Source organism: Heterostelium album, assembly GCF_000004825.1.
Source record: "Heterostelium album PN500 unplaced genomic scaffold PPL_scaffold10, whole genome shotgun sequence".
NCBI classification, from domain to species: Eukaryota; Evosea; class Eumycetozoa; order Acytosteliales; family Acytosteliaceae; genus Heterostelium; species Heterostelium album.
The window spans coordinates 647,763-671,370 of NW_008805072.1; the positions used below are offsets into that span (position 1 = coordinate 647,763).

Below are 23,608 nucleotides of genomic sequence, written 5' to 3' on the forward strand. Positions count from 1 at the left end.
ATTTTAATTTTGATCTAGCTATCTTTATTGGTTATTGTATAGGTTAATAACTTAATCTTATTTCTTTTAACTTGTAGAAGAAGAAGATATTCTACCCTAAATCCACCAACTTGACAAGGGTATTTTTGTTCTGCCACTTCTCCAAACTCTTCAAGTCTATCTTACATCAAACAAAAGATGTAATATAAAAGTTTTATAAAATCTATGTCATTTAGAGTGTGTGGGTTATCACACTTTAATTTCGAATCCTCTAAGGCTTACTAATGGACCAACTTGGCCAAAGAGGAATCCTGGAATTTTCAACCTTTTTGTAAGAATGTAAGAAGATTCATCTACCTGTGTGTGATGTTTGTGGAACAGATAATAATTTTTTTTTTTTTTTTTGCAAAAAAAGATTTGTTGACTCATTATCAGGTATTGGAAGGATTTATATTCCAATCAGATTTAAATTTGCGCGTTATTGTTTTTTTTTTTTTTTTTTTTTTTAAATTATCCTTGTACTACCATTACTGATAGTCAAGGTGTAGAGCTTGATATTACCCTACAGTTCGTGTTTATTTATTGTTTGAGCAGTTCAGCCACTGGCCGGCTGAGATAGCCATCATTTTGAGTGAGGATGATGTTCCCATTGATTGATTTGGTTTGGCAGACGGAGTAATTAAGCCACTTAGAATTCTAAGCGGGTACGTGTGTAAACCACTCGGTGTTCACCTGTGATAAGCCTGCTAGTTACTGTCGGTGTCAACTTCATGGGGTCCAAGATAGTATTGAATACTAGATTAGTACGTGGCGCGCTCCTTTCAAGTCGGGAAAATTTTTGTAAAAACCCGGGATCGATCCCACGACCCAAGTCCTCTAAGGCTTACTAATGGACCAACTTGGCCAAAGAGTCTTGGGCACGTTATTGCAGAGGAATCGACGAACAGATCAGAATTAGTTATTATTGGTTACACAAATGCGCGCTTTATGGGTGATTTGTTTTAAAATTATTCGACACCTGCAGGATTCGAACCTGCGCCCCCGAAGGGATTTGATTTCGAGTCAAACGCCGTAACCACTTGGCTAAGGTGTCTATTGTTTGATGATGGTAAAATTTTAGAAAGCACGCCATTTGGGAGTTTTATAGATTCTATTAATTTGTGAATCTATTGAATATCTAAAAGTGAAATCGATAAATGTAATAATTCACAACCAATAATAATGTATTTGGTTTATCGGTTAGATGATATTCTAGAAGTAACACAATGTGGTTGTGGATTATTTGATTTATCGATATCACTTTTAGCAGTACCTGTATTATTTTATGAGCTGGTGGTATAATTATAAAGATTGACTTGAATCTATTCAGTATCATAGTTCTTAACAACTCCACAATTCTCTAGCACTTCAACTTTGTCTTTTCTGAGTTTCAAACTACTATCAACCAATCATATCAGATTCAGCATGAATTCCAATACTCTTAGTTATTTATCTGGAATGTTATTTATTAAAGATATAATTATTGTTTTGGGGAGATATTAATATTCTTATTTGATAAAATACTAATAATAAATAAGAAAGTTAGGTAAATATCTTGCATTTTTACTTGACCAGCAGCAGAAGTAGCAAATGTCACTCCACTACCACTACTCCAGCAACATCAAATATATGAAACTGTAAAATATATAAACGATCTATTATAATTCCAAACTGCAATTCCAACAACAGTGGTCACCTCAATCTTGTAGCAGTCTTTCAACCAAAAAACTCGAATAACTAAGCTCTCATCAGTGGGTTCACTGATCGAGACATGTCGTCACGCTTGATAAGAGAGGCGATGGATCACAATCAATGACAACAAGTTATTTCAGACCATGGAAAGAAAAAAAAAAGGACGAACCAATTGAAATGGATCACTTGGAATAGCTTGATTGTAATATTGGAAAATAGAATAAAAATACAAAGTAACCAGTTGTTAATATTAATTAAAGATATAATCAAATAGTAAATAAATAAATGAATTTAAGAATAACTAAATTTAATATAAATAAAATTAATATTACAAATTGATAAAATGTATCAACAAAATAGATCTAAATAGATTATTTTGATTCTTTATTTTAAGGTGAATCAAAATTTCATTGATATGATTCACGATTTATTGGAATTGAATGACAATGTCAAGTGTGGGTTTCTTCTGATGGTTTTTGTTTTTTTGCAAATTAAGACAATATTTAATATATTGTTATTTTTGAGTGTATCAAATAAGTTGACGTTTATTAAATTCAAACTTTAAGATTATTATGCAAATAAATTCTTCTATTAAAGATACTTTGTTTATTTTACAAAGTTGTTGAACAGATATTTATTAAATAAATGAACTAAATTTCATAATTTTTAATTTTTTTGATTATATATTTTTTTGATTTATTTAATGTTTGATGATATTGTATTGAGTTGAGTGCTATGAAATTGATTTAATTTATAATTTATAGACAGCTACGCACTTCAAAATCAAACATCTATTAGTCAAGAGTTACTTTTGTTTCCATCTATATACAATCGCAATAGATGGAGAAAAATAGTAAAACATAAAAATAAAAAAATTTACAAATAAATTGGTTATAATTTTTGTATTTTTTATTTCAAATTTACTTACAAACTTTCTATATATATATATATATATAGTTTAAAGTTTAATAAAAATACACTAATTATTAATCATACACTCTATTTTTAATATTACAAATAAACACTAAGTTTATAAATATATAAACAATAATAATAATGAATATTAATTAATATTAGTGTATGTATATTAAACTTTAAACTATATGTATATAGAAAGTTTGTAAGTAAATTTGAATTAAAATAAAAAATATACTATATGTATAAAAAACCATTAAGTAGTTGATAGTATAGTTGAAAATCTCAACTCCATTAGCGATTATTTTTTTAAAAAATGATTCATTCAAACTCTTTTTTACAAGATTGTGTAAATATTATGAATGATCGTCAGTAAAGAAAGAGTGTACTTTATTTAATTAAATCTTCTTTAGAGTGTACTTTAATTCTATTTATAATATTATTGGTAAAATATACATGATTCATTAATTTTATGTTCGTATGGGACACTTGATAGAGAGTACTCCATTACAAAAAAAATGTTCTGTCTTTCCTACATCTGCATTAAGTGGTAGGATAGCTTCAATCTGAAAACTACCATATTTCCTTTTACCAGATAAAACTGAGACTTCGGATAATGATGAATCTTTCTTTTTTTCCCCAGATATAACATATTTACAAACATCATCAGTCTCTATATTAAAATCTTTAGGTTCAATCCCAGGCAGATCTGCTTTGATCAAATATGAATCGTTCGTCATATAGACCTCTGCAAATATCCAGTCACAATTGATCTCTAATCTGACTAGAGGCTGTATTTGTGGTTGAGGTGTTTCGTTTGTTTTGGCTTTTAATTTCTAAAATAAAAACATTAAAAAATAATTAAAAAAATGTTTTTAAACTATAATAATTAAAATAAATATTACTTTATCCTTATGTTGAGCTGCTTTTTTAGATTGCGCTGATGTGTTTGTAAACGATGGTGTTGATGGTGATGATGGTGATGGCAATGATTTCTTCTTGCCTGAATTAACATTATCCATTATTCTTTGTCTATTATCTTTAAACAATCCCACTAGAGTCTCCAAGTCGGTTTCATTCCAATTTATTGAATTCCCCCCACAATATCCGGTTAAATTGTTTTTTTCCTCCTTTAAATGTTTAAAAAAAAAAAAAAAAAAGTTAAAATAAATAATAATATTATTTTAAATTATAAAAAATACATACAGAAGGATTTATCAATAAAACATTTATATACGCTGGTAGTGAACCTTCTTTAGTTGAATTTGGTTTTCTCTTTTTGGTATCGCCACCTTCACCGCCAACTGGATCATCATTCATTTTTGCCGGAACTAAACCTTGCTTCTCAAGTTCTCTCATATCTTCTTCTATCCATTGATTGATTTTCCTTCCCTATTTATATATTATGGTTTAGTATTTTCTTTTGATTTGATTATTTTTGATTACTTACTAAATGGTTATCTCGTAGATGATATTTTGGTAATACTTTATTATAATATAATGCCCACCACCTATCCTTTACTTCTTTGTTGCCTGGCTTCAGAACGAACCAAGTCTTATAAGCTGTTCGGGCGACATCTTCTTTTTCTTTAAGCGTTACTTCTCCTTCGTTTTGATTGTCTTCCTCTTTAGATGGGGGAGTGGAACTAGTTAGTGATGCGGTAGAGAGAGAAATCGGTGTAGATGAATTTGATGAACAGTGAGGTGATGGTGATGAAATTGGTGAAGGTGGAGTTTGGGCGGTTGACGTGTGTAATTGTGGAAAATTAAAATTGACTTGATTGGAACTTATACTGTTACCAACTGAATTGCCTTGGAGATTTAACGTACTTGATGATTTATTAATTGTTATCGTATTTATTTTATTACCTGGAGCACTGGAGTTATTTGATTGTTGTGATTGTTGTATGTTGTGTGATTGATTTGATTGTTGACTAATATTATTTTGTTGACTATTTATATGATTGCTTGGTAATTTTTGATGGAATGTACTTAGATTTGGAGATGACTGGGAGTGATAACTATTATATAGAGAGGGTGGTATAAACTGTGGTTGTATTGAAATGCTTGTACTAGAGTGTTGTGATGGTGGTGTTGTCATGGTTTTAATAGAAGAATATAGATTAGTATTATTGGAGAAAGATACAGGAGGTGTCATTGTATGTTGGAATGTTGGCGCTTGTTGTTGTTGTGGTGCTGGTTGATGTTGTTGTGGAACTTGTTGGACAGGGCTCTGCTGTGGAGGTGCAGGACTCGAAAAACTGTCCATCGCCCCATGGTTATTATTGCTATTATTGTTGTTTTGGGTTTGAACATTGTTGATATTGCCAAAGTAGTTTTCAACAGAATATGTATCCGAGGGGCTCATAAAATTTGGTTGACTATTGTCATATATTAAGGAATTTGAAAATCCAGTGGGAATGGATTGCGTGGAGTACATATGACTTTGAAGATTAGAAACGAATTGTTGATTGAGATCTGGCGGAGAAAAAAAGTATGAATTGGGTTGAGGTGGCGTTTGCATTATTGATGGCGATGAATTGGTCAGAGGCATTGAATTATTCATAAATGAATTGTTGGGTGGGCGATACATCATTTCAGCTCCAGTTTGTATGTTACTGGTTGCGTGTGAGTTCATATGATGAAATTATCTAATTCTATATAAATATTAAAACAATATGATGCCAACAACAAATATGGAAATTAATAAATGATGATTATATTTGTTTGGTTTGTGTGGGGTACTTGAGATAAAATTTATCGTGAATGTCAATTGTTAGATTGTAGACTGTGTGATTAATATTTACAATAAATCAAACACTAAAAATATAAATATTAGGTCCACTTGCACTACAAAATAAAAATATCTATATTTTAAAAAAAAAAATAGAAAAAAATACAAACAAAAAAAAAAATACAATTTGAGATAATAAATCGAAAGTATTTGCAAGACACCTTGAGATGACAGTTGTTTGCTTGTTGTTTCTTTTTAAATTTGGTTTGGATATTTTTGAACTCTTTCGTTTTTTAAAATTTAGTGTGGTTGGGGTCTGATTATTTGAGGTGTTGTTTTTTTAAGGTTTTTGATATTTTAAAGGATCAACAACGGGACCGAATGATCTACAAAAATAAAAAAAATTAAAAAAAAATTTTTAGTAAAAGTGATGCATCGTCGGAGCTTTTGATAAAGTTTCAAAAGACCAATCTGATATTTTTCTAGTTTATATTTTATTGGGTGATTTAATTTTATTTGAAGAAAAAAGTCCAAAGATATTTTAAAGTAATCGATGCCGAGTATAAAGTATTAAAAATAGTTTTTATTTGAACATATATAGATATAAATGGTTTTACAATTTTCCAATTCATACCTTTATGAAATGGAATGTTAAAAAGTGTAATCCGATATCTATTTAAAAATTTAAATTTATCGGTTCTTTGGACACAATTGTGGTGATTTTAAATTCTTTTGTTTTTATTTTTTTACTTACTATGAATGAATTCAAACTAACATTTAAGTAGATAGAAGGAGATTATTGTTTGTCTTGGAAATATTAAAAAAAAGAAAAAGAATCCATATAATTTTAAATTTGGTTTTAAAATAATCTGTTTTGATGATGATATAAATATATATATAAGATTCAGCAAACAACCAATGTGCTGCTTAAAAAAAATATTGCTCTTAAGAATATGAGGTTTTTTTTTTTTAAAAGAGTGGGAGGTGGTGGCTAAAGGAACTATCAACTTTTGAACCAAATGAAACAATACTATTGCTCCAGTTAAATTAAAAGTACAAACTATGAAATGCAACTGATTCTAAATCTCCAACATTAATCAGAGGTATTATTCTAGATATTATTGGATTTGAATATAAATTGTTTGTTTGTACAAACACAAAATCAAGTAGTAGTGGAAGCAACAGACAATAAATACATTATTAACAATATGAGTGTAGTAGTTATAAAGAGGTTACTATTTATATTGGTATTGGGTGGGGTTTTATTTTTTATTTTATAATATTATCATTTTGGTTAATAATAATTATTTTTTTCACAATAATAATAAAGTGAATTTATATCAGAAACTATCCTCTTGATCATGAAATAAATGATCCTAGATTTTAATGTGCATTCCAAATAGAAGGGTGATCATATGAAATAAGGGTTTGGAAACTATAGAAGTTGTAGCAGATATATGATATCAGTGTGTTGAAGTGAAGTGATGGTTTATATTTATATTTGATTTTAATTTTATTTATTATTTTTGTTTTTTTTTTTTTCATTTCTTTTAAGTGAGGAGAGTAGATGTGAATTTGGTAAGGAAGGGATTTCAATACAGATATATGAAATCATATGTGTGAATGTGTGTGTTGATAAAACTAAAACTACACACCTATCACACCAACACAAACTGTAGAGCAAATCAGTTTCACAGTGTACATTGTGGGTGGGTGGAAGTTAGTGAAAAAAAAAATGTGAACATTTGTTTTGGTTATGGATTTATCTTTAAAAAAAAAAAAAAACAAAACAAACCAATTTGAATGTAAATATGAATGAGTTTGTAGATATGATATAATACTGTCAAAATAATCTGTGTATTTTTACATTATAAGATAATTGTTATTAATTGAAAAAATATCAGATTTCATTTAATAGATATTTGAAATTATATGGCAATTTTTGTTCTATATAATTTAGGTAAATAAATATCCTATTTGAGCTACTTTTGAAGTGATAAAAAAGAAAACTACTTTTCTAGATAAAAGAGTTATCATTTTTTTTCAAAATTATTTTTATTGGGATTGTATAAACCATTCGTATCCTAATTATTTTTAATATTTAGATAATGGATTGTTGTTTTTTCTATAGTTTTTTAAAAGATAAAAAATATTGAATTTTTTGAAAATCTTACATACTGGAAAAAATAAAGAAAACACAAATCCATAGGATTAAAAGAATCTCGAATAAACCATAAACTATTGAAATCGATTTTTTTCAATTAAAAAGAATTTAATTTATAATATCTCCTCTTTCAACTAGAAAATGATAAACTCTTTTCTTATCAATGATGAAATATAAAAATAATAATTAGATTTGGAACTCTTAAATTTTTGATTAATTAAAAATGAAAATAGTATTCATTTTCATATAGATCACACATGAATTTTCATTCAATTCGAATAAGCATAATAATGAAATTATAATATAATTGGTTTTTTTATTTGTTAGAAAAAGAAACAAAAACAAATGAATGATGTTGTTCATAATGATGATCAAAAACAAAAATAAAAAAAGAAAAAGAAAAGAAAAGAAGGGTATGGGTCATGTTATCTAGCATTTTTTAATATTGTTCATTGATTGTGGTTAAAGACACTAACTTCACAACACCCCATTAATTTGTTTTTATAAAAAAAAAAAAAACAAACAATCATAATCAGCTTTAAAGTGTTAAAACAAATAATAGCTATTACTATTAAAGAAATAACAACACTGAAGTGTGGGCAACAACTCATATGAAGTTATTATGATTATTAATATCAAAATATTTTGGGAGATCAAAGAAAAGTGCAATAAAAAAAAAAACGATTCGTGAATGCACCAACAATAAAAAAGCACACAATTCCAAACTTAAAGTAAATCGATTCATATTTACAATTATCTTCATACTCTAACTATAAATTTTAATGTATTTTTATACTGAAATACTATTTAGACTAAGGTAATTAAGAATGGATCAAAATACTTCCTGGAAGCTACCCCGAGGTAACAAATAGTACCCGTGAGGAACTCTTTATAAACATGATTAAAAAAATGAATTTCATTAATACCAATACATAATTCCAAAAAAGAAATGATTTTTAAAATTTTGGAGTTGTCATAGTCAGTAACATGATTCAAGTAAGTTTGTTTCACTGATTAGTTGATATGGATATTTGTTTATTCATGTATATTATATTCCTTTTATTGTTTAGCATAATACATTGGTCCAATATCTGGGTGCGGCTATATTATAAAGATATCAATAATTAATTAATTGATGGTTTTAAAAAAAAAATAGATAATAATAATAATAAAATAAAAATACTTACCACTTCTGAAAAGGTTGTAAACTTAAGAGTGTCTTTACCGAAGTTGATATAAGCACCGAGATTACCTGATTGATCACAATAGTTTGGAGCAGAGAAGATAGTGATGATCGATCCTTCATCATCGATTTGATAACCATTTTCCTTGACCTCATGAGATCTAATAACACCACCTGTTTATATGAACAATTAATTAGTTTGTTAGATATCAGCTGTAGAAGAATAGTAGCGAGTAAATTAGATATTTTTTTTTTTTTTGTTGTACATACAAAGATTATTCTCTTTTAAGAATTTTCTTGTGACATCTGGACCGAAATAAACACCGACACCTCTCGAACTTGGTAAGATACCTGGATTTTGTTGTGGGTCGGACCAGAGCAAGCATTGGAGCAAAGCATTGTCGTTCGAGTCTGGCGATGCTCTGTTAATCTTTCTGATATCGTCTAGTGTTACACCATCTCTATCAAAGAGGCCACCATGTACAACCAAATAGGAGTTGTCGAGAACAAATGCCAATGGGAACCATGAGAAGAGCTCAGCAAAGAGGTCGTATACCATCTCAGAGTATTTCGCTACGACCTCACCGTGGAATCCGTAGAAACGATTCATCTCAATCGATTCATGATTACCACGAGTCAAGTGCATATGATCTGGATATAACAACTTGAATGCTAAAAGTGTAACAATAACCTCCAAACTGAAACTACCTCTATCAACAAAATCACCATTGAAAAGATATGGTTTTTCCTATCGAAAACAAATATATAGATAAATTAATAATAGAGTACTAGCTATATACAACTAAACATATTTAAGTAATGACAAACCTTTGATGGTAATCCATTTAACTCGAAAATGTGTAATAAATCATAGAATTGACCATGAGTATCACCACAAACAGTGATGTTTTGTGTAGTTTCATGATCAATGTCGACCAAAGATGGAAGTTTAGTGAAAAGATCAAATGATTTCTTTAGTATTTTAAGAATATATCTAGTAAAAATAAATTGAAACAATAGTTAGCAATCAAGATGGTGTAGGCTTGTAATTATAAACATACTTTTTGTGAATACTCTTTTGTGACTTCATATATTCGATCATATCTTTTACAAATTCCAATGTAATATCTTCACCAATGAAATGTGGTCCTTTATATGATTCATCTACAGCTATAAATATAAATATAGAACAAATGTTAGTATAACTTTACTTAATAATGATGATGTTATTTACAACTGATTAATTAAAAACAAAAAACAAAAACTTACCCATTGATTCGTAATCCAAGTTCTTGAATGCACTCTCTGCACTGAATTGAATTGCATCTTCGAATGCCTTTCTTTGGATGAGTGCACTCACGGTCTTTAACTTTTGACGACCCTCGTTGTCATTCGGGAATTTCTTTACGACGGTTTGAAAGTTGATCTTGGCGTCTTGGTAGTGACCCAATGCCATGTTGGCAGATCCCAATCTGTAGTAACCCTTCACGTACATTGGGTCCAACTCGGTTGCTTTCTTGGCATCGTCGAGTGCCGATACGAACAACTCCTTCTTGAAGTAGCTGAACGAACGATTCGAATAGAGAATGGCAGTTGGATGGTATTCGATGGCCTTTGAATACTCGTCGACCGCAAGATCAAACTTTTGGTCACCAAACAGCTTGTTGGCCTTTGCCTTGTATTCGTCTGACTTTTTGAGACGCTCCTCCGCCGAGAGTGTAGATGGATCGACAAAGTTTGGATCGGTCTTCTCCTGGTGGTGCGCACCACTGCCGTTAGAAGCAGTGGTGTTAGTCGACTCTGGTGATTTCAAAGAAATATCAGAGTTGGCTTCTTTCTTTCGTTGTGGAAATTCAACAACATTTTGAATTGGCATCCTTATTACACTTGTTGTTCTATTTTGTTTTACTTTGACAAAACAACCAAACTACTCTTTTTAAAATACTGCTATACTACTAATATTATTTATTATTACTTTAATAACTTTTTTATCTTTTTAAGATTGAAAACTAATATGTTTATTAATAATCAATTATAATCTCGATATGATTAGTTATTTTGTTAATATGATGATACAAAGATATTGAACTAATAATAATTTTAATTTTTTTTAAATTTCCTTGTATGATTTTTTTTTTTTTTTTTCAAATTTTTTTTTTTTTTCAAAGTTAATTTTTTTTTATCTTAAAACTATAGATTAAGTGTTATCCATTTGGTAAAGATCAAAATCGATATAATAAAAAGATTTGAAATTTAATTATAAATATGAAAGTAATTTAATAATAATAAAAAACCTTAAAAAGAAATATTTTTTTTTTCGACAAGAAAAATTTAATTATTTATTAAATGTAATTGGAAAATCAACAAAATATATGATGGATATATTTGTGTTTTCAAAGATTGGTTTGTTTTGGTTGGTTTAGAAACAACTCTCAGAGCTATTACTAATTGATACAATAATTATCATAAACTGATTTCAATGGCAGTTTAAAATGATAAGTTTTATAATTGAAATAATAATAATATTTAATAATGATAAGAATTACAATGATATTTTGTAGTCTAGTCAATATTATTATTAATACTTAATTACAGAGTTGATTTATATAATGTTACTATTTACTATAGTGTGAGGTCTGTGACATGGAATCTTCCTCACGATCGGATGTTTTTTTGGTTTTTGTGATGAGATTGTAGATTTGACGATTTTTGGTGTTAGTTGGTAATGGGCGATTGCTGAGTGAAAAGTTGAGGAAAATTTAAAAACTGGTATAATATCTAGGGGAAAAAAAAAATTAAAATAAAACAAATTGTTGATTAAAATGATTTGGTCGATGATGCCCCACTATTTAAAACGAAATTGATGGCGGTTTTTGAGAAATCGGATGATGAGTTGTTGTGGATTGGACGTGATTGAATAATTTGTGATTGTTGTTGTTGTTGTTGTTGATTGGTGTAGGTTTCATTTTGAAGGACATCACAGAGCAGTGAAAGTGGATGATTGGCCACATGATTGGGGGAGGTTGCTGGTGCACCGGAAACAGAAGATAATTGTGGTGTTGAACTTGCGGATTTGGACTCTGGACTTTGTGCTTTGAAAGTTGTAGATGGTGTTGGGGAGCTGGCAGTGTTGGTGTCTGGTACTAAACCAAAACTTCCAGTGCTGTTTGCCAAGGCTGGGATTGAAGCAAAATTAGAGGATGAAGACGATGGCGAGGTGAGAAAATGTAAACTTGGGGATGATGGTGGTGATGATGGTGATGGTTGACCTGAACCAAAATATGGTTGCTCATTACTGAACAGATCGATGGTTTTGTTTTTTAATTTAAAATCTAATGGTGGAATTGTTGGTTGTTGTTGATTGTTGTTAACGGATTGTACTACTGGTGAGTTGGATGGAGTCATGGCTACTGGTGATGCTGGTGGTGAGTTGGTTGGCGAGGTTACTTGGTGAATGGTGGAAATGAGACCTTGGTAGGCTGTGGCTATGGAGTTTTGGGCGGTTTGAATCGATGAGGCACTGGCAGAGATTATGACATCGATCTGGTGTTGTTTGTGGTCGAGTTGCGATTTGAGCGAGGTCAACTGGTGGATATAACTCTGAGGAATTCGAGTGTCTTGCTCTAGAATGGCGACTTTGAATAGAGCTTCTTTCAAGTCTTTCTCGAGCATCGAAATTCTCGATTGATAGGAATCCAAATTTTGCTCCAAGTTGCCAATCTCTGAGACTTGTCTGATTGACTCTAACTTCTTTCTCTTTCTATATTCAGCATTTTGTTGTCTTATCTTTTCCCTATTCTCTGGCTTGCTTCTATACTTTTGCATATAGACACGGCATGCCTCACGATGTTCTTCTGAACTTAACATTATTATTTATAATAAAAAAGTCTAAAATTTATAATGAAATAAAATATATATAATTTATATTATTGTGAAGTTATTATGAATATTTATATATCAAGATAGAAAAAAAAAATAATGGTAATCTTGATATTATTTAATAATAATAATAAATAATTAAAGTAAAAATAATTTATTATTATTGTTATTATTTGTATAAGATATTATATATATATGTATTAAAAATATTTCTTTAAAGAAATTATATATATATTTTTTGTTTAGATGTTGATTGTCGATAATAAAGAATGAATGGACTTCTTTTTGATCATTACAATCAAAACAAAGTCTGTAATGTTCCCACCACATAACACACAAACAAAAAAACTTTTTACTACCACTGTGTGAAACTAATCTCATTGTAATTCAGATCTGAGATCTTGATGGGCACTCCCATAAAAACAAAAAACAATCGAGATCTGACATCGATGAAGTGAGTGTTTTTCAATTTTACAACATGCCTCCACTACGTTGTTAGCTCAGAGAAAACCTAAACAAATTGTTTTTTCATCGAGAAGATTTTTTGTTTTTTTTTGCAATCGAGATTAAAGATGTTTGTTAATTTTTTTTCTTTTTTTATTTTTTGATACTCATCATTAGTCCTTGTTAGAGTTTTGATATTTTATTTTTTTTTAACTAAAATTGATCAATAAAAACAAAATTCAATCAACTTTAATTTTGTAGAATAGATCACACCTACCTCCAGACAGCAAAACCAAGCTTGTAAACCTAAACAACATCTTTATTAGTCTTTTACAAGCGGGTATTCAAATTAATAAAAGTTTAATGATTTTTCTAAAAATAAAATAAAATAAATAATAAAAATATCAAATACTATGAAATGATTGCGGAGAAAAAGAAAAAAAAAAAAAAGCGACTCAAACAAAAATCAATGCAACATATGAATTCAGAAACAGATGGATTTGGTTGGATGACGGTCCACAACCCAAAAACTCTTTGTTGCTTTATTATTTAATATAATATAATATAAATTAATTAATTTAGTTGAATTTCTTTTTCGATTCGGATTTTTCGAGTTGTTGTTGTTGCTCTACCCAAGTATCGATATCGACCCAGTTCTTGAGGATCCAATCGATTCTCTCTTGTCTGGTCTTTGGAATATCCTCATACTTAATTCTTACAAATCTTATTTTAACAACTCTGTTACACAGTTTACCCTTCATCATTTGCGCGAAATTAGACGATGCCTCAAGTCCAATGTGTGAACAGAAAATCTAAACGTCGACGGGTTTAAAATAAAATAAAATAAATTAGTAAATTTGAGCAAACACTATATATCTTTTTATTAAAGAGATCATTGATACATACAACATCACCACATGTATTTGATTCTAAAAGAGCAAGAGCACCACCAACTCTTGGTAAAAGAGTGTGCTTGAGTTTTGAAGCAAACTCATACTTTGGATCGTCCTTCTTTTTCAAGCTTTCCAATACTTTCTCTCTCTTTGACTTTGAGAATCTAGTTCCCTCTGGCCAAATACAAGTAACTTCATTACCCTGATAATAACAATATAGATCCAAGCTTTGTTAATAAACATATAAATCGATACAACTTGCTTCTACAATTATTACCTTTGGTTTGAAATCTCTAACTAAATTCTTGATTGCTTCCATTTCAATATCCATACCTTCGGCACCGGCATCTCTGAAGAGGAAAAAGTTTGGTGTTCTCGAACCTGAAATATCTAAGCCTGGATCCCAGAGCAACTCTTGCTTGACAATGTATCTAAGATGGAAAAAGTGTGATAATATACCTCTATAATAAATGAAAAGAATTTGAATGAAATTGTTAGAGGTTGCTATTTTGTTGATTTCCTTTTGTAACTTTAGAATAATCTTACTGTGGAACTAGAGTATCGGCAAAACTAGCATGTCTCAAAAACATAATCTTTGGATTGATACCGATGGCTTTGGCGACACGCTCACGAATGTTGGCGTCGCTCCATGGCGCAATAAAGTCTTCTTCACCACCCTTGATTTCGATCTGAACCGAAAGTCCCATGGCACGCATGCTCCAACCAAAGAGCATGACACCACCCCACCACGATTGGTACCAGAAGTTCCAGCGGTCCCAACGCGAACGATCACGATCGCCACCGGCAACCACCAAGCTAATCATGTAGAGAATGTAGATGATAAGACAAGAGATGATCGCAATGAACTCGATCACCAGGTAGGTCTCGAAAAATGCTAAAACACGAACGTAGTTGAAACCGTTACGCTTCTTATAGAGTACAATATCGGCGATGAGTGCGGCCACTGCCAACACGGGGAACAATGCAGTGAGCACCACAAACACCAGTGCGATCATTGTGATTGAAATGGCACGACGCCACCACTTCTCTGCCCACAGTGCTAAAGGGTGTTGATAGATACTAGAGTATCTTCCATAGTTGTGCAAGTATCGCTTCGGTGTCTTTTTGTTTGACAATGGTGGACTTGACGCACCGCTGTTGTTGCCACCATCACCAGTGGTAGCCACTACTGATTTACTCATTTCCTAAAAATCTATATAAACTATAATATATCTATCTAATTTTACAAATATATATATAGAGAATAAAGATATAAGAAAAAATAAAATAAAATAAAATATCAATTGTTAAAAAAAAAAAAAAATTCAAAACTAATCGAAAAAAACCCCATTTATTTTATTGATATCGCATAATAGCGACATAAAGCAACCAAAAGATAATATATTTTTTTGAATAATATCTATCATTTGTTATCGGATGAATGAATTCAATTCCGATACATTTTATAAGGTTTTTTTATTTTATTTAAACAAATAATAATATTTATTATTGCTTATTTAAATAAAAAAAAAAAAAAAATATAATATTTTTAAATAATATAATATTATTAAGTTTGTTTTCTTTTTTTTGTTTAATGTCATTCACAAGTTATAAAATATAAATAGTTTTTATTTTTATTTTCTTTTGAAAAATCTTTTAACTATTTCATCTGCCTATTAACTAGAACTATCGAATTGAGGTGACATCACCTTTTATAACTAAAAGAAAGACTCGTCTGCTTACATCATCACACAAGTCGCAATTATAAATTTTATTCATTATTGCAAAGATGTTTGCAAAGAAAGTATCTATTTCAAAATAAAAGTGGGAAGATTGATGATGAAAAGTTGTAGGAACATTCCATTACAATCACTCCTTTTTAGTAAGAGTCTCACTTTTAAATATTTTCACATTAAAAATTTCAGATCAATTTGATCACCTAATTATTTTAAGTCTCCACAGGCTCCACTTTTTGGTTGAGATTGGGTACGATGGAACCAATTCTATGTTCCATTTGCGCTCTATTTGGCAAATATTAATTAATTTAAAAGCTATGATGATGTATTATTGTTTACACTAGATGAAATTTGCACTTGCCTACATCATCAAAGAAAAAAAAAAAAAAAAACGTCATCAAAATCTAAATTTGTTTAAACTATGGTTGATTAATGGGCAATTGCTAATAATTATGAATTGTATGGGAGCATTGATTTGCTCCATCACTATAAATTTTATTAAATATCAAGAAATTTTCAAGATACTTATGATAAAATTTTTTTTGCTTTTTAAAACAATTTTTTTTTCTTTAAAATAATAAATCGCTGAAATAAACAAAAGAAAAAAAAATCATCATGTGTTTTTATTAAGATGTGATGATGTGTTTGTTTTTGTTTTCGAATCACAAAGAACAAGTCCGTATGAAAAAATATACCCAATCTTAAATAAGGAGTTTGCACAAATCATCCTTTAAAATAAGGTTTTGTTTTTTACGTCATCATGCATATGGTCACCATCATTGTCATGTGATAGATTTTTTATTTTTTGTTTGGGGGGAGTGGTGTAAATGAAAAAAAAAAAAAAAACATGATCAAAATTGAAAAAGATATTTTTTGTAAAAATTCTTTATACAAAAAACAAAAAAAAATTTGTGACTAAAAAAAAAAATCAAAAGTACACATCATCATGCAAGTCATCTGGAGAAAAATAAGGTCTACAGTGTAGGTTTTGATTAATGGGGTGATCAAAACAGTTCAGAAGTGGAGGAATTTAGTGTGTTTTGCAGTTCAATTAATATGAGTGATTTTTCAAATCCGAACAAAAGATGGACCTTTTTTTATAAAAAATTTGGATTGATTTTTTTGAAGATGGAGGCTTTCCACTGTTGAATGGGTTAAGAAAAACAATAACAAGTTCTCGTTCTATATTGTAAGGTAGTATTATAAAAAACAGGAACATCTCAATAAAACCGTTAGAAAGCCATAAATATCTTTGTTTTTTAAAAAACAAAAGTTTACACCTGCAAACCCTCAAGAAAGAGTAGTATGATCCATCAAATTTTTTTAATGAACTGAAATCAAACACACAATCCATCAAAATGAAAAGTGGTGTGTGTATTCGTCATTTTCAAAAACCATCAAAACACCAAAATCTTAAGAATTTCTTCCAAATGTGTGGAGCCTCCCCCATATAGTCTAGCTAAAAAACCAGTTGAATTCAATCAACTGAAAAATCAAAAAAATAACAAAAACAACCAAAAAAAAAAAAAATCAATTTTCATTCAACATAATTAAATTTAATTTTGTTTTTTTTTTGTTTTTTTTTAATTTTGTTTTGATTCATAAACCATCGCCTCACGAAAGACACAAACAGCTGATTTTTTTTTTCCACCATTTACTTTATTATCTTAGATACTTTTATCTAATACATCATCAATATCTTCTTCACACATCATACTCTAAAATTTACTACTACTATAACATTATCATATACCCGGTCGGTTTTCTCTCCACCACCGAAAAACAACACTACTATTAAGATTATCATTAATAGTATCACACTATAATTTAAATATTATCCTAAACAATAATATCAAAACTGTACAATTTCAGGTGAGTAGTATATCATATCCTCATTGCCATCCTATTAGGGATAGGAAATGCTATCACAATGTCTTTACAACTTTAGATTTTATTGTGTTGTGTTTTTGGTAATTAGATTTTGTTTTGTCATCTATATTACTTCCACAATTGGCACAAAATAGCCGTAGCACGGTCCTGGTCTGTCTCTATAAATCTGCATATGACCCCCTTTTTGTGTTCCTATTGAACAATACCTATTCTATGTTTTTTTTTTGTTGCACGTCATCAAATATCTAGTTCTAATTCACCCATTAGAATGATGTATTAACATCCTATGTTTGTTTTTTTTGTTTGTTGCACGTCATCAAATATCTAATTCAACACACATTCACACCATCTCTACCCAAAATCACAAAAAAATTTCATATAAACACTTTAAAATTGAAGAGCTGTAATTTTACAATATATTTCACAAGATGCCCTTCCTTTAGCACAAAGCCCATCATGATGTAGGTCCTGCCCCAACCCAAAAATAAAACCAAAAAATTTATTTTTGTTTTTTTTTCTTTTTTTTTTTTTTACTTTTCGAAATATCTTTTCGACACATCATCAATATCTTTTCTTTAAAAGAAAACTCCTATCATTTGCTACATCATCAATCCAAATTTCCCACCTCTACAAATCTTATTTATTGTAGGTTATTATCTCTTTATTTATCACTATTATCTTTTTTTTTCAAATACAAATATTATCTGTTAATATCTTTTAAATATTTATTTATATAAAATATATAATATTTCTTTTACAAAAGTATTTTTTATTTATTTATTTATTAATTATTTTTTGTTGATTAATAATTAAACAAACCTCACATCTAACAATTTTAAAACAAACCCAATCATTCATTTAATTTAAATTAAATCACATGAATAAATTAATTTTAAACTATTTTTATTTATTGCCCACCGTTGTTTCTTTTTTGAAGCGCCACCATCAAATACTTATAAATTACTTTTTTTGTGTTTAATAATTGATCTCCTTCACTTTTGATTATTTTCATGGGTCAACACCAACTTATAACACCACTATAATTCCAATATATGTTTAAGATGACTTTTAAAACAGTTGTTAAAAAGGCCTGACTTGTTATTATTCACACTTCCCAACAAATCACAATCCTTTAAATTAATCAACAACATCATTATTAGGTGATCACTATTTCAAATGATAAAGTGAAGTTACTGTTGTTGATTTTAAATACTATTTTTAACAAATCTTAACCCACACTCTTTTAACTTTTGATTTTTAATAATTTTATTAAATTTATTTTAAAACAACAATCAATCAAAACAATCAATCAAATCATAACCCATACAATCATATTTTATTAAAGATATTTTCAAAAAATAATAAATATTATTTGCTCAAGCAAAGCAATCTATTACAACAACCTTAAATATATAATAATTAATTAAAATACAATTATTAATGCAAAGCTAAAACACTGCCTTTTAACAACTGCAACAAAACAGTACTTTTCTTAAAAGGTATTAATTTAATCATGTTCAAACCAAATCATCTTTATGTTTAAAGCTATTTATTGTTTATACAAAAAAAAAAAAAAAAGTAATAACAAATAATCATTACATCTACATTTTTTAGCAAACATATTTTTTTTATTTTTATTAAATTGTTGTTCCCAGATTACCGTACCCCATAACTTTTTTAAATTTATGATTACCATTTTGTGTTTGTTTGCATAGGGGTTTTCAAGAAAATTCTTCCGCACCCATCTTACTTTTTTTTTTTGTTTTTTTGTTTTGTGATAAATTAACAACCCTTACTGACCCTTTTCTTTTTTTCTTTTCATTAGGCATCTGATTTAACGACACAACAACCTCTTTCTGGTACCCTTTTACCCCAAAAACAATCAAACTTTTTTTTTTTCTTCTTTTCTATCATTAAGTTTAAACAAATTTCTATTTTATTTCATAAATAATTATTTATTTAAAGAATCTCCTTTTAACATCGCCAACCAACAAACAAACAACCAAAGTGCATATTTGATTTAATATTAATCAAATCAAACCACAATACCACCTTTCCTTCATCAATTTTTAATTAATATCATAATTTTTAAAATTTTAATTTTTAATTTTTTATTATTATTTTTTTTTTGAAAAACAAATTTCAATTTCAAAAAACCTCCTAACAAAATATCAAAAATGTCATTTAATCAAATGGTACCAAATCAACCACTTAATCCAACACAACTCTTACAACAGCAAGCAATGAATCCAAAGTCACGTAAACCATATACAATTACCAAACAAAGAGAAAATTGGACTGAAGAGGAACATGCCAAATTCCTAGAGGCACTCACATTGTAAGTCTGAAAAAAAAAAAAAAAAAAAAAAAATCAAATTACATTTTTACTAAACTTTTTTCTCTCCCTCTCTCTCTACTCTCTTTTGATTTCTTCTTTTTATAGATTCGGTAGAGATTGGAAAAAGATTGAAGGTTTCGTAGGAACCAAGACTGTAATTCAAATCCGTAGTCATGCACAGAAATATTTCATCAAAGTCACAAAGAATAACACTGGTGAGAACATTCCACCACCACGTCCAAAGAGAAAGTCCGTTCAACCATATCCACAGAAGGCCAGAAACGACCCATCGCTGGGTATGCTGACCGACTCACTCTCTAACAACCCATTCTTGAATTCAGCATCGTTTGTCAATTGGATGAGCTACCGTGGATTGATGCCATCGATGGACAACTCCTCTGGTGGAGCCATGCCATTGAACAGTATGGATTCACACCGTCAACAACTCGAACAACTCAACCAAGCACAACAATATATCCAATCGGCCATGTCTGCCGCGCAGAATGCCAACCGCAACGCGGGTAGCACTGCCAACAGCATGAGCAGTAGCAGCGGTAACATCAACATCACACCAAACTACCCAAAGATATACAACTTCCTCTCTGCATTGTTTGACTCGAACAACTCTTCATACACCGACACACTCAACGAGCTCTCACAGATCGACCGTGAGACCATGCAACTCTTGATGCACAACCTCGCCATCAACTTGGCCAACCAACAATACCGTGACCAACATCAATCACTCTTGGATCAATGTCGTTCGATGAAGCGTGAAGACGAAGAGGAAATCATCTCCTCACCGATCATCTCTCCACGCAATCCAGGTTCCGCCTCGGATTTCTGTGATACACTCGACAGTCTTGGATTCAACATGCAATCCGCCAACAACATCTTCTCATTGCAATCAACACAACCAACCAACTTTAATTTGAACCCATTGTCACATTCCACACCCAATTTAAACATGAACAGCCTAATGTCACTGAACACCAACAACAATCTTTTGCTGGGTCAACAAAACAAATTCATGAACACTGCACAACCAAGTTTTTCTTAAACAACAACAACTACCATCTACACCTCACACACCTATTCTATTAGGACGAGTAAACTTTGTTTAGTTTTTTTAAATATTCTTAATTATCAAACTATCTACTCTCAATAATGCACACTACCACTCTACACTCAACCTCTTATCGAACTCCAATATTACTTTTAAAAGTCAATTATAATTACACACATATATTTATATATATATTCAAAAACAAAAACAAAAAAAAAACATCTAACAACAATAGCTATAATAACAACTGTTAATATAATAATAATATAATCGAGTGCAAACAATAATTTGATTTCAAAAGAATCATCAGTAATCAGCATCAGCATCATCTCAACAACTAGTGTAAAGTGGTTCAACAAACAACAACAACAACAAGGGTAGATTTGTACAATGACTTTTTAAATGTCGAAAGTTTAAGAGTCAACCAACTCGACAACAATGATTTATCATCATCCGACTATTTTCTTTTTATTATTATCTTCTTCTTCTCCTCTTCTTCTCTTACTTCTATCTATCTCTAATAATATATAATATTATTTTTTTCCCCCAAATTGAAGTTAACTTGGCAAAAACAACGATGTTGTCCTTATCAACCAATTGATTAATATCAAACAACAATTAATCAAAAGCAACAACCTAACAACAATAACTACAACAACTCAAGATAAAACAAATGGCTTTTAGAGAATGTCATTTTAACTTCACTGTGTATTATGCGATAAAAAAATTTTGTATACATTAAATAAAACCTTTTTAAAACAAATATGCAAAGTTTTTTTTTTTTTTTTTCTTTGATCGTATTAAATTAATTATCTGTTTAATTTTAATTATTTATATTAATTTAATAATATCAATTATGTGTCAAAAATTAAAAAAGATATTATTTTGAACTTAAAACCTGGTGCGATTTACCATCGCACAATCAAATGATACAAATCCGTCCAATTATTCCTTGTGTTTTTTTTTAAAAAATTTTAATTTTGATTTATTTTTTATTTTTTTTTTGCAAAAAACGTACAAGGACATAGAATTTATAAATGGTTTTTGGAAATTTGAATTTATTATATTTCCAGCTTTTTCATTTATTTGTTATATGTTATTTGTAATAACAATATTTATACGATAATAGTTGGTTGTTGGTCATTTTTATTTATATTTATTTCTTTAAAACAAACTCACATACACACACTCATATACTATTGAAATAAATATTTATTATAAATATACTATTATATTGTAATAATACAATGTTTCAATATAACAAGTTGGATGAGGAAAACTATGACAATGAAATGTCATCGGTTGCACCATCCGAAGAGAGTAGATTGATAATTGACCAAAATGCTTACCAACTAGACTCGAGCAGCACAGGAATAGATACTGCCACCTCGCCAGAGTACTACAATGCAGACTCTGAGTTGGTGTATCGTCGTCACGCCAAACAAACAGAGGATCTACGTAACCTTCTCACTCAGACAAAGAAGCACGAAGACGAGATCAAGGGTCTCAAGAACAAGCGTGAACGTGGTTTCTATATCAAGCAGAATGAGTTGATCGACCAATTCTTGGCACCTCTCAAAGAGGGTGGCGATAGCGATGAAGACGACGAGAATGACTTCAAGGTAAAGGTTGCCATCAACGGTAGTTTACTCGTAAATATCGTTTTGTTCACATTGCAAATCACAGCGGCAATCATCACAGGTTCACTCTCGCTCGTTTCCACCTCGATCGATGCATTCATGGATTTGCTCAGTGGTTTCATTCTCTTCATGACTGCACGTGCCCGTAAGAAGCGTAACTACTTTGAATACCCAACCGGAAAATCTCGTATGGAGCCGGTCGGTATCATTATTTTCGCTGCACTCATGTCGACCGTCTCTATCAATTTGATTATCGAAGGTTCGACCTCGCTCATCAAGCAGAACGACAAGGAACTCTCACTCGGTATCATCCCAATTGCTTTCGTTGGACTCTCCATCGTCTGCAAGATCGTCATGTATCTCTACTGTCGTGTATTGACACACTCGTCGTCGGCAATGATTCTCGCTACCGACCATCGTAACGATATCACCGTCAATTCATTCGGAATTGGTATGGCTATTCTCGGTACCTACGTCAAGTGGTGGCTCGACCCAGTCGGTGCTTTGATTGTCGCCCTCATCATTTTGCGTTCCTGGACATCGGAGGCCTACGAACAGATCGAGTTGCTCGTCGGAAAGTCTGCTTCACCAGAGTTCCTCCAGCGTCTTACCTACATCGCCGTCTCGCACAGCCCAGAGATTCTCAAGGTCGACACATGTCGTGCATTCCACGTCGGTAACAACCTCTTTGTCGAAGTCGACATTGTTTTGCCAGAGAACATGCCACTGATCAGAACTCACGACATCGGAGAATCTCTCCAAATCAAGCTCGAGTCTCTTCCAGAGGTTGAGAGAGCATTTGTACATGTTGATTACGAATTCAGACACAAACCAGAACACAAGAGAATTAATTAATTAATCTCCTCGAATTGAATATAATATATTATTTTTATCCTATTTATTAAAAATCAAATAAATCTTATTTCCAAAAAAAAAAATCAATCAAATTAAATGTTTATCACATTATGATAAATTTAATCAGCTTTATTTTTTTTCTTGTTTTTCTTAAAAAGGTT

At 30.2% G+C, this 23,608-nt stretch overlaps 6 protein-coding genes and 1 non-coding gene across 7 annotated transcripts; 2 read left to right on the top strand and 5 right to left on the bottom strand.

Moving 5' to 3' along the window:
• Window positions 1-986: 986 nt before the first annotated feature.
• Window positions 987-5,179, bottom strand: PPL_12284 (uncharacterized protein; the record flags this gene model as incomplete). The annotated part of the gene is made up of 8 exons (XM_020583023.1): window positions 987-1,145; window positions 1,242-1,291; window positions 3,082-3,127; window positions 3,162-3,296; window positions 3,372-3,461; window positions 3,531-3,755; window positions 3,832-4,017; window positions 4,076-5,179. The coding sequence occupies 8 exons, from the start codon at window positions 5,177-5,179 to the stop codon at window positions 987-989; spliced, it is 1,995 nt and encodes a 664-aa protein (XP_020429804.1).
• On the bottom strand, window positions 992-1,072 carry PPL_12285. Its single transcript has one exon. It is a non-coding gene; the product is annotated as a tRNA-Ser (tRNA).
• A 281-nt stretch (window positions 5,180-5,460) lies between the features above and the next one.
• On the bottom strand, window positions 5,461-10,582 carry PPL_12286 (Protein phosphatase 5; the record flags this gene model as incomplete). The annotated part of the gene is made up of 10 exons (XM_020583024.1): window positions 5,461-5,475; window positions 5,994-6,031; window positions 8,275-8,293; window positions 8,365-8,410; window positions 8,602-8,624; window positions 8,711-8,880; window positions 8,977-9,454; window positions 9,535-9,700; window positions 9,768-9,876; window positions 9,976-10,582. The coding sequence occupies 10 exons, from the start codon at window positions 10,580-10,582 to the stop codon at window positions 5,461-5,463; spliced, it is 1,671 nt and encodes a 556-aa protein (XP_020429805.1).
• Window positions 10,583-11,523: 941 nt separating this feature from the next.
• Window positions 11,524-12,573, bottom strand: PPL_12287 (uncharacterized protein; the record flags this gene model as incomplete). Its single annotated transcript, XM_020583025.1, has 1 exon — window positions 11,524-12,573. One exon carries the CDS (start codon window positions 12,571-12,573, stop codon window positions 11,524-11,526), a length of 1,050 nt encoding a protein of 349 aa, XP_020429806.1.
• A 1,034-nt stretch (window positions 12,574-13,607) lies between these two features.
• PPL_12288 (uncharacterized protein) lies at window positions 13,608-18,406 on the bottom strand (the record flags this gene model as incomplete). The annotated part of the gene is made up of 8 exons (XM_020583026.1): window positions 13,608-13,736; window positions 13,936-14,124; window positions 14,164-14,383; window positions 14,469-15,127; window positions 15,666-15,730; window positions 17,334-17,376; window positions 17,443-17,478; window positions 18,368-18,406. The coding sequence occupies 8 exons, from the start codon at window positions 18,404-18,406 to the stop codon at window positions 13,608-13,610; spliced, it is 1,380 nt and encodes a 459-aa protein (XP_020429807.1).
• Window positions 18,407-19,725: 1,319 nt separating this feature from the next.
• mybG (myb domain-containing protein) lies at window positions 19,726-20,946 on the top strand (the record flags this gene model as incomplete). Its single annotated transcript, XM_020583027.1, has 2 exons — window positions 19,726-19,886; window positions 19,992-20,946. 2 exons carry the CDS (start codon window positions 19,726-19,728, stop codon window positions 20,944-20,946), a joined length of 1,116 nt encoding a protein of 371 aa, XP_020429808.1.
• Window positions 20,947-22,244: 1,298 nt separating this feature from the next.
• PPL_12290 (cation diffusion facilitator family transporter) lies at window positions 22,245-23,447 on the top strand (the record flags this gene model as incomplete). The annotated part of the gene is made up of 1 exon (XM_020583028.1): window positions 22,245-23,447. The coding sequence occupies one exon, from the start codon at window positions 22,245-22,247 to the stop codon at window positions 23,445-23,447; it is 1,203 nt and encodes a 400-aa protein (XP_020429809.1).
• Window positions 23,448-23,608: the final 161 nt, after the last annotated feature.